We start from the raw sequence: 9,974 nt of genomic DNA, 5'->3' as shown, positions 1-9,974 counted from the left end.
ATAAATCATTGTTGAGCTTCCAATACACTGCACATACCAAGCCAGCTTTAATGACAAGGGCACCAGCAAAGGATGAACTTTTGCAAGTTCACTGGCAACTATCTCAGATCGCTAAATTGTTTCCTTCTGGTGTATACATCGTCAGCTTTTAAACAGACTTCACAAGTCTAACCCAGTTACTGAAAGTTGCTGAACACAGCACATTTGCATATAATGCCTGAAAGGATTCCAAGGTTTGCACACAAAGAAGTGTAAAGTGATGCTATTTGCAGATATATACACCGCAGAACAAAGCAGACAAAAAACTAGAGTTTTCTTACTCATTATTTTATCCTCACCACTTTTTGTTCTTTATTGCTTCGGCCAGGCTTTCAGTTTATGAAGCACAGAAGGAGTAGAAGCAGATATAATTGATGCAAGAGTTTACAGGGGATGCGGTGGGTAGGAGACAGGGTGAGGGGATTTCGGAAGCAGAGGGAGCACTAGAAAGGATTGTGATCACACAACCAATTTTACCTTTCTAAAAATTTAAAAATCATTTTCTTGGGGGCTCTTATAATAATCCATACATCAATTGTATCAAGCATATTTGTACACATGCTGCCATCATCGTCTAAACATTAACTTTCTATTTGAGCCCTTTGTATCAGCTCTTCTCGTTTCCCTCCTTCGTGACCCTGATAAATTACAAATTATTTATCACTGCCTCCCTTCACCCACATGTCTGTTGTTCATCCCTCTGGGGTGGTGGTGGTGGTTATTGGTCAATCATTGTGATCAGTTCCCCCTGCCCTGCCCGCCCACCAACCTTCCTCCTACCCTCCTGGACAGCTTGTTTTAAAAGTGATTTGATCATGGGAGGGGGAAAAAAGAAAATGTTCTACAACTGAATGTGGTAATGATTGTACAATTCTGCTCAACATGATTGAACTACTGAATTGTATGCTCTGTGGATTATGTGCCATTAAAATGGTTTAAAAATTAGAAGGAAAAGCAAAGAATGAACAACGTGTTACAAGGGTACGAGTGGTGTACAACTGGTATAAATGACGTCACCCTGAGACACGAAAGAGGAACCCTGTTTGTGATGACCCAATGTCTGTGCTCTTTTCTCAATGGTTTAATTTGAGGAAAATGAACAAACTACATAGCTAATCACCTTCCGGGTGATTATTACTTCACCAAATGGATAAAAAATTAGTCACTTGGTTCCATTTGCCTTTTCCCCTAGGTTTTTAATTTCCTAATAACACCCTGATAGACTAGAAACAAACCTCAACAGCTTTTAACATTTGTCCAAGAAGCAGGCTAATAGGTTCAGAAGACAATCCAGAGCCTGCCTTAACAACTCCACAGTGTTTGGGCTTAACAATAATGTAAAAAGGACATCTGTGAAATATTTACAGAATATATAAAGTCATGTGATGCTTTTGAAATTATATATACATATAAACTTGATGTAAGAGTAAAGTAACACTTGCAGGAAGGCAGTATGTACAATTACAATCCAAGTACTAAGCAATATAGTTTTACATAGTCATCTTTATCTGCTCCAATGAACAATTAATAAGATCTGGAGGAAAAAAGAAACCCAGTTCAGTACCTACATGAGTCTTGAATAGTGAAGGTCAGGAGAAACAGGAACTGAGGTTTCTGCCCCTAGGTTAGTCTTTTACTCACCTTCCATGCACTCATTCACAGATTCGTAGTCGGCGTAAGTTCTACCTTCTGGCCTCTTGGTAGGCTGGACTAGCAAAATGGTGTGAGACTGGGGAAAACAAGGTTTCAATGTAAGTTTCTAGCTCAGATTCGTAAAACTACTAGTACAAAATCTCCATTCATGACACTAATGACTGTTGGCTTTTTCCGGGGGGCAGGGGAAGATCTTAAATTTAATTACAGGAACAATACTTTTTCAACTTGTGGGTTGAGACTGACCCTTTCACAGGGGTAGCCCAATTCATAACAGTATCAAAATTACAGTTAGGAAGTAGCAACCAAACGGATTTTATGGTTGGGGAGTCTACCACAATATGAGGAACTGTATGAAAGGGTCGCGGCATTAGGAAGGTTGAGAACCACTGTCCTAAGGTTTTCTTAGGCCCTCAGTCCTTGGTGACTGCTCCTTTCAAGAAATCCTATTGCAGCTACTACCTATAATTGCTTAGGATTCCCCTACACTGCTTTTTAAAAAGCAAACAGCACATTCTTGGCTGAGTGTTTTCCTGTGGGCCTGTCTTGTGCACTGTAGGAACTATAGGAGTGTCCACGGCCTTTACTGACTAGATGCCATGCAGGATTTCCGAAGGCCCAGGGATGGCCAAAATTGCACCTGGCTGAGAATCATTTTGCCTACCAAAATGTTTCCCTACACAATTTTTGCCAAGAGTGTAAGGCTGAATAATTAAATTCAAATAGATGCAACTCTGTTGTAATCCCAATTCTAAACCAAATAAAACATCCTCTTCTTCTGCTGTACCAGTGCTTTGGGACCAAAAGAACCCAAACACCCTACCCTCTCTCTCCAATGTGTTTATAATGATAGGATGTCCAAATTATTTTGAAATGATCAGAATTTTCAATGAGAAACAAATGGGAGCTAAAACAGCTGATGCCTAGATATTCTGAATAAGCAACTGGAAACTAGTACTTTGAAGATAACATAATGAGCAAAGGATTATTATATTCCTCCCTTCCCCATTTCGACTTTCTTCTGATAAGAGAGTTTGAGATTTGAGACCAAATTAGAACTCGATGACAAGAGTATGTGACCTCCTCCCTCATCTATACAGACCTCTATACAAAAACCAAATCTGCCATCTGAGTGGATTTCAACTCATATTCCACTTGGTTATTTGCTAAACAAAACATTTTTTGTAACTTACCTTTCTCCAAAAATCTTTCAATGGCTCCTTGGCTGAGGAAGACCCCCAACAATCTTAAGAAGGCAATGCTGCCCTACTAGATTTAGTTAACGATCACACCATCTGCCAAACATGGCGTAGTTACTGTCTGTTTTTTCAGAACCCTTTCATTTTAAGAAATATTGGTTTGTGTCCCCAAACGATTGTGTCCTCACATTTCTTATGGTTGTCTTTCATGGGGGAATGACCAATACAAAATAATGATTTAAAAAGGCACCCCCCCCTCCATTTTACAATAGGAAAAAAATGGTGGTGAAACCCCAAATCACGAGGAGAAAGTTATGCATAATTCCTTAATTAAATTATCAATTCTGAAAGATTATCAAGCAGTTGTGATTCGCTCTGATACATTTCTGCTTACTTTAATTTCTGCATTTTAACATAATGTCAAAGAAATGGCAGACAGCAGTAAAAAGGGCACGCATGGGGGTAAAATGATATTCCCAGAGTCATGAGCCAAGAAACCATTTGGGGGGAAGACTCGATTGCGTGTAAGAGCCCCGATGGCACACTGGGGGCATGCCCTGGGCTGAGCTGTTCAAAACCACCAGCCACTCCGGTGCGGCTGTCCTCTCCTCCCTTCGATGAGTTTCAGAAACCCGCAGCAACGTTCCCATCTGTCCACTAGATCACTATGACTCAGGATGGAGTCCAAGGCTTCGAGTTTGAGTTTTCGGTTTGTTTGAAGCCGTGTCAAAGAAGCCCTTGGGGTTCAGTGGTTAAAACTCGGCCGGAAGAGAAAGATGGGGCCCTAGAAACCCCACGCGGCAGTTCGACTCTTCTAGAGCTTTGTTAGGAGTCGGAATCAACCGGACAACAGAAGTTTGGTTTGCTTTTAGGTTGGATCAAACACTGTAAAAACCCCGATCATAAATACAATTTGGCAGAGTTCATTATCAATAACGCCAGCGACCAGAAGCCGATATGTAAGCAAGCCTGGTTTCACGCAACCCCTGATGGCGTCTCCCTTTGAGAACAACTCCACTCCCACCTCAGCCAGAGTCTAGAGGACTTCAGCGGAACGGCCTCACTTTTCACGCTTCAATCCCAACAAAACTTGAGCGGGGTTAATAACAGGGGGAAACGGCAATTTAGCGAAACCGAGGGACACGAGATGTGGCCGGAACTAAAGGCACGGGGCGGAAAGCTGAGGACACGCATCGCGGAGCCAACAGCACCCGCCGGCCCCCACTTCCGAGCAGGCTGGTAGACCACCCGGGCTATTGTTCCCCCAGCCCGGCAGGGCGCTCGGAGGGAACGGGCTCCTCGCCGCGCCGCCCCGCGCGCCTCCGCCCGGCACCGGCCGGAGAGGGCGCCGCCTCAGGCACCGAGCGCCACGCTGCGCCCGGGCCGAGATCCGGCGCGCAAAAGCGAGGGCGGGCCCAGGACGCGGGCCGAGGCAGGCCCGGGCTCGGTGGCGGGAAGCAGGGATCGGCCCGCAGCACGCCCGCACGGCCCCGGGGGCTGTCGGTGGAAAGGCAGACAGACGTACGGGGCGGAGGGAGGCCGGGGCTCGGGGGGCCGAGAAGGCCTTTCTCACCATCGTGGCGAACTCTTTCGTCGCAGCCGCTGCCGAGATCCCCGCTGCACACGAGCTCGGCCGCAACGCCGCCAACAGCCAATCCCCGCGAGAGAGGCCACCGGAACTCGTCGACGTCGTAACGGGAAAGTGCTCTTTGGATCATAGAGGCGCCGGGCGCGCACTTCCGGCAGCTAGAGCGGACACGGACTCTGTTCCGGCCATCTTGGATAAGGGCAGGAAAGGCGTCTCGGGAGGTTTCGGCGCTTGAGAAAGGATCGTATTTGCCAAGACGCGACTTTCCGTAATCTCAAAGTTGGACATTCTGGGGGCTTGGCCGCCGGTATGGACCGAGACACAGGCCCTTTCTCACAGGCCCGACTCAAAAATGGCGGGAGCCTGAGGCCCTCGGGCCATAGGGCGGTTGTAACCCGGAAGTACCTTTTTAGAGGCGGGGACGGGAAACAATCCGGAAGTGGGTGTAGTGAAGAGTTGCCACTTGGCGGCCATGGCAGCTGTAGTGTCGGTACCTCCGGGTCCAGGCCCGGAGGAGCGGTGTGCCGCGGGCAGCAGCGGATATAGGGCAGAGACAGCGTTGCATCACCTTCGCTGCTGAACCCCTAGAATCCATCGTTAGAGACCCGCGGGACTCTTTTCCCCATCCAAGACTCGGAGCCGACTTTGCCGGGACTAGTGGGGCAGGTCCCAGCGCTGGGGGAGTGGGGATCACCGTCGGGCGACCCCCTGGGGGACCGGGGCGCCCGGGAAGGAACAGGTTCGCGTGGTTTTCCTCCCCTTCCTGCTGCTACCTGGGACGTTGTGTGTGTGTGTGTGTGTGTGTCAGGGAGTGGGCCCGCCGTCCCACTCTCATTACGACGATCGAAGAGAAAGCTGGTTCGCATATTTACCCCATTGACTTTTCCCGTCTCTGATAATCCACGGCAACCCGGTGACTGGCATCATCAGGGGACACCGACGCGGAGACCTAAGATTGCTGCAAGTTTTCTTTGGTGCTAGGAATAGCCAAGGGGCTTGTTGACGGCGCTGCCTCGTGAACAGATCTGCTGGGAAGGAATCCGAAAGTACTGAAAAGCCCTTCTCTTCCGTGGAATCACCACGCGTGTTTAAGAACCCAAGCACCTTTAAACTCACTAGAAAGTTACAGTCTGGTGGTGGTGAGAATAAGGAGGGCAAGATGGATGATTTTGTCTCCATTAGCTTGCTGTCTCTCGCTATGTTGGTGGGATGTTACGTGGCTGGAATCATTCCCTTGGCTGTTAATTTCTCAGAGGTAAGAGACTCTCAACTTTCTGTCAGCTCTCAGGATGGCTGCTAGCAAGTGGTGACAGATGTAAAGGGAAGTGGTTTCCCTGTTAATCTCAGAGCTGAAGATCTTATAAGGAAGACTTTTAAATTTTTTCCAATTAAAAAGTGGTTGCGTTCTCATCAGGTACTGGCTATTCTGAATCTTGGGCTCCTGCTGAAATTGTAAAGAAAAGTCTACATTTTCCGGAAGAGAGGCATCAAACCTTTCTTTTGATTCCGGAGTTTCCAAGGAGTCAAGATATAGATTGTTAGAGAAAGAGAATATGCTGTTTGTTCAAATGAGTGGAAGTCAATAAAACTTAAGCCTTTTGAAAAGCATATCATTTTTTGACGAAAGTTACTTGTTTTGGACACCCACATTAGGAAGAGTGCAAGAAAAAAAACAGGTGGTGGTTAACTCATTTCCTTTCAAGGAGAAGAACAAAATTAAGTTTTCAAATCTGGTTAGAAAGGAGTTGATTGTTAGTGTGTTTTGACATTTTGGCTGTTTGGTTACCTGTCATTCTTTGTCCACTATGGGGAAAGAAGGGTAAATGAAAGCTTTGTTCAGTGAGAACACCGGAGACGCCTCTGTTGGGGCCCTGGTGATTTCACAAGTCCGCAGTGCTCACACATTTAGGAGGGAAAACAATTCAGACAGAATGGGATGTTAGGGATATTTCCTGGGGGTTAACAGTAAAAAAGGCCCTTTTGCCCCTGCCCTTGTAAAAGTGCACAATGGGGTGGTGGTGGTGGTGAGTACCGTACCTTGACCTGTAGGTTCTGAAAAGGGAAAGGTACAGTCCGGGGGTGTGTGTGTTGGGGGGGGAGGCGGTGCTGGTGAAGTAGCTTGTGTGTGGAAAAGAGAATGGGACTAGGCAGCCGGAGTTTGAGGAAAGCCCGTGCCAGATGGGGAACAAACTAACAAACTATCGCTGATTCTGATTTACAGTGACCCCTATAGGACAGAGTAGGACTGCCCTATGGGTTTCCGAGACTGTAACGCCTTACAGGAGTAGAAAGCCTCATCTTTCTACCACAGAGCAGGTGGTAGTTTTGAACTGCCCACCTTGCAGTTAGCAGCCCATCGAGCTACCACTATCCCACCAGGACTCCTACCAGATGGAAGGGAAGTTTTGAATTGCTATTTTTGTTGCCTTTTCTATTGGTCCTTCTCAGCCCCCCTTTTTAAAATTGGTACCTTTAAGCATCTAATGATAATGAGCTAACTTTTTTGAGTACATACATAATTTTTAAAAGACATAGTGAGGTGCTGAGGAGGAAGCTGGCCCACGCACAAGTGTTTGCAGTGCGTTAGACTCGGAGCTGATTTCTTACCTCTAGTTTTCTGTGACTCACAGAATTCTTAGCCACTCTACATAGCAGAGGTAGAACCTTCTAGCCATGTACCAAATCCAGCCCACTTAGTAGACTTACTCTGTTAGGCTAGCAAGATGCTTCGTTTTATGGTTGTTGTTTGCCTGTATTCCTTGAAGGCAACAGCAGAGAGCGGAGCAGCCCCTGGTGGTCAGGCATTCTCCTTGGCCTGGAAGCCTACTTCTCTCCTTTTGGTTCCTTGCTTGCCCTAGGCCATATTTATTTATTTTTAAACGTGTTATTGTGAGTTAGGTTAAGTTTACAGAGCAGATCACCACTTTTACCTTCAGTTCATCTGTTGACATCCCCTCGATGAAGCATCACTTACCCCACTTCCACTCTGTGCTCTGTTTCTTGTTTCCATTTCCTTCTTTCCTAACCCTCTGAACTCTGTCCTTGGATAATACTGCCCTTTGGATCTTAAAAAGTTGATTATTGCAACCCAGGTTAAGGCCTGAAGGGTGACTAGGGGTCAAAGTCTTCGGGGTTGCACCAGTCTCTCTGTCCAACCAGTAAGCCTGGTCTGAGGATTTTGAGTTTTGCCCCACATTTTTCTCCCACTCTGCCCAGCACCTTCCAATAGGATCCTTTTCAGAGTAACTGGTAGTGGTAATCTGTACACCATCTAGTTCTTCTTGTTTCGGGGGATGTGGAAACTGATGTTTGCTTGACATATGGACTGAATGTTTCCATATGTCATCTAACTTTCAGCTCTCGTTTCTCTGAAGGACAGGGAGAGACCAATAGTTGCATCTGCGGTGGTGGCACCTGAACTTTTAAGACTCCAGTCACTACTCAACCAAAGTAGGATGTAGGCTGTTATCTATGTGAATGCTGGTAGGCCAACTGACCTCGGGGCCTCCCGGACTGTGGGCCTGCTTCCCCACTGACCCTACTATCTGGCCTCAGACATCAACCATGTTTCCTTGTAAACTGTGTGAGAGTGGAACTGACACTATTATGGTTGACAATTGTGAGATTTGGGGTGGTTGTGTGTCTAAAAATATGGAAGGGGTTTCAAAAACTCTTTAGAAAAATGGAACTAAAAGATAGTAGAATTTGTCTACAAAGCTCTTGAAGCCCCTCATTTGTAGGTCACATTTACTAAGAACTAGAACTCGTCCAAATTAGCAGCTGTTAAAGCGTTTTCCTTCTGTAAAATGCCTGGAACTTTCTCAATTTCAATATCTCTGTGGACTAGCTTTAATCGTTATTTGAATATGCAAGGGTATGCTATTTTTATCTTCATTGGAAAGAAATGTCTGCATAAGTGGTGTTATTAACAAGGCAATTCATAAAGATAACTTGGTCGGCCGTGTCATTTATAGCGTTCTAAATGATGGTCAAATGTCTTTTCCAGTTGTTGGTCTTAAAATCCTGAACATTAGTACTCATAATATCTGTTATTATGACAGAAGCAATATATAATAGCCTGTGAGAATAAAAATGAAAATTAATAAGCTTAAAGACATTTTAGAATTCAGCTGCTGTTTTCTCTGTCATAGGAACTACTTGTCAGTGTATTGACTCAAAAACTAAACTGAGAGCGACTGAATTGATTCCAACATAGAGCGACCCTGGAGGACCGGGTAGGTAGGACTGCCCCTGCAGGTTTCTGAGACTAGCTCTTCGTGGAATCCGAAAGCCTTATCTTTCTCCCACAGAGTGGCTAGTGCTTTCGAACTGCTGACCTTGTAGTTGGCAGCCCCGTGGATAACCATTTCCGCCACCAGGGCTCCTTGGGATTTGTGGAGTTTTCTGTTTTTTCGGATGCCCTCCCTGGTGGTGTAGTGGGTTATGGGTTGGGCTGCTGTACCTGCAGGATTAGCATTCGAAACTCCTAGCAACTCCTGGGGATTTCTACTCCTGTGAAGAGGTACAGTCTCGGAGACCCAGAGGGGCACTTCTACACGTCAGGAGTTGGCTTCGGCTACTTTGCAGTGAGTGAGATTTGCTTCTGCAAATGTCCTGGATGGTTCCAGTGCCCCTGGGGCAGTCCCACCCACATTGGGGACCACTGCTCTAGCCCCTTCTCCCCCTTCTTCCCTCTCCCGGCAGCCATCGAAGTCTGTTTCTTTTGATGTGATAAGTTTCTCGACTGTTGTATAAAAGTGTTTCCTATAATATTTGTCGTTTTACAATTTGATAGTTTTGTTTGATAACTGTTTCCATGATTTTGTAGCAATGCTTTGACGACGTGCCCTTGCACATATATTTATAGATATAATGGGTGCACAGGTGGTGTTCATTTTTATGATTCTGTTGTGATTTATCACTTTAAGATTATTTTGCAACAGACTTCTAATAGCAAGTGAAGTCTCCTGCCGCCCTCATCCCTAAAACTTTTCTCCACTTTGTTGGGAATCATAAAGGCCATATTTGGGGACTGGCATTCCTGCTTCACCATGAATGTTCCACTCAGAAAGACAGGCTTTTCCACTAGCCTTCCTGCGTTTTTGTATTTTTCTAACTATGCACCCTCCATTTCTTATTACACTCATTCTCATTGTAAACTTCGCTCTTTGCTTTCAAAGAACAACTGACTCTCTCATAACAAGGATCCCTGGGGCTTCGAGTTACCATCAGGTCAGAGGTCTATCGTGTCTGGAGGACACACTGGTTCTGCAGGCTTCTGTTCCAACCACTGGCTTGACAAAGTTGTCGTTTTAAGAACTTTCACATTGTCCCTCTCCTTTTAACATGCAACCGATTGTACTCCTGTTTTGGAATGTCGTTTTTAAACTCAGCATTTTCTGCCATGTATCCAGACAATCAGTAATTACTCGGGTCTGAACTCCAGATTATTGTCAGGTGGATGAAACTAAATTTGGATCACCACCTGATTCAAT

The 9,974-nt window shown here is 45.8% G+C and overlaps 2 protein-coding genes across 4 annotated transcripts in view; one reads left to right on the top strand and one right to left on the bottom strand.

Moving 5' to 3' along the window:
* The window catches only part of ERH (ERH mRNA splicing and mitosis factor), an 11,813-nt gene extending 7,235 nt beyond the window's left edge, over positions 1 to 4,578 (bottom strand). Inside the window, exons 1-2 of the mRNA XM_004698673.2 lie at positions 4,465 to 4,578; positions 1,681 to 1,768 (exon numbers count right to left, since the gene is read on the bottom strand). Of these exons, the coding sequence (XP_004698730.1) occupies positions 1,681 to 1,768; positions 4,465 to 4,467 (91 nt within the window). The 5' untranslated portion in view covers positions 4,468 to 4,578. The remainder of the gene's footprint in view (positions 1 to 1,680; positions 1,769 to 4,464) is intronic.
* Positions 4,579 to 4,944: 366 nt separating this feature from the next.
* The window catches only part of SLC39A9 (solute carrier family 39 member 9), a 37,701-nt gene continuing 32,671 nt past the window's right edge, over positions 4,945 to 9,974 (top strand). For all 3 annotated transcript variants that reach the window (XM_004698674.2, XM_045287821.1, XM_045287822.1), the window contains exon 1: positions 4,945 to 5,734. In XM_004698674.2, coding sequence (XP_004698731.2) covers positions 5,639 to 5,734 — 96 coding nt within the window. In that variant the 5' untranslated portion in view covers positions 4,945 to 5,638. The remainder of the gene's footprint in view (positions 5,735 to 9,974) is intronic.

This window comes from Echinops telfairi, unplaced genomic scaffold (assembly GCF_000313985.2).
Source record: "Echinops telfairi isolate 266 unplaced genomic scaffold, ASM31398v2 ScPeMD7_18;HRSCAF=68, whole genome shotgun sequence".
Taxonomy (NCBI): domain Eukaryota; kingdom Metazoa; phylum Chordata; class Mammalia; order Afrosoricida; family Tenrecidae; genus Echinops; species Echinops telfairi.
Note: the sequence above shows the minus strand (reverse complement) of the source record. Positions and strands in the feature narration are given on the sequence as shown.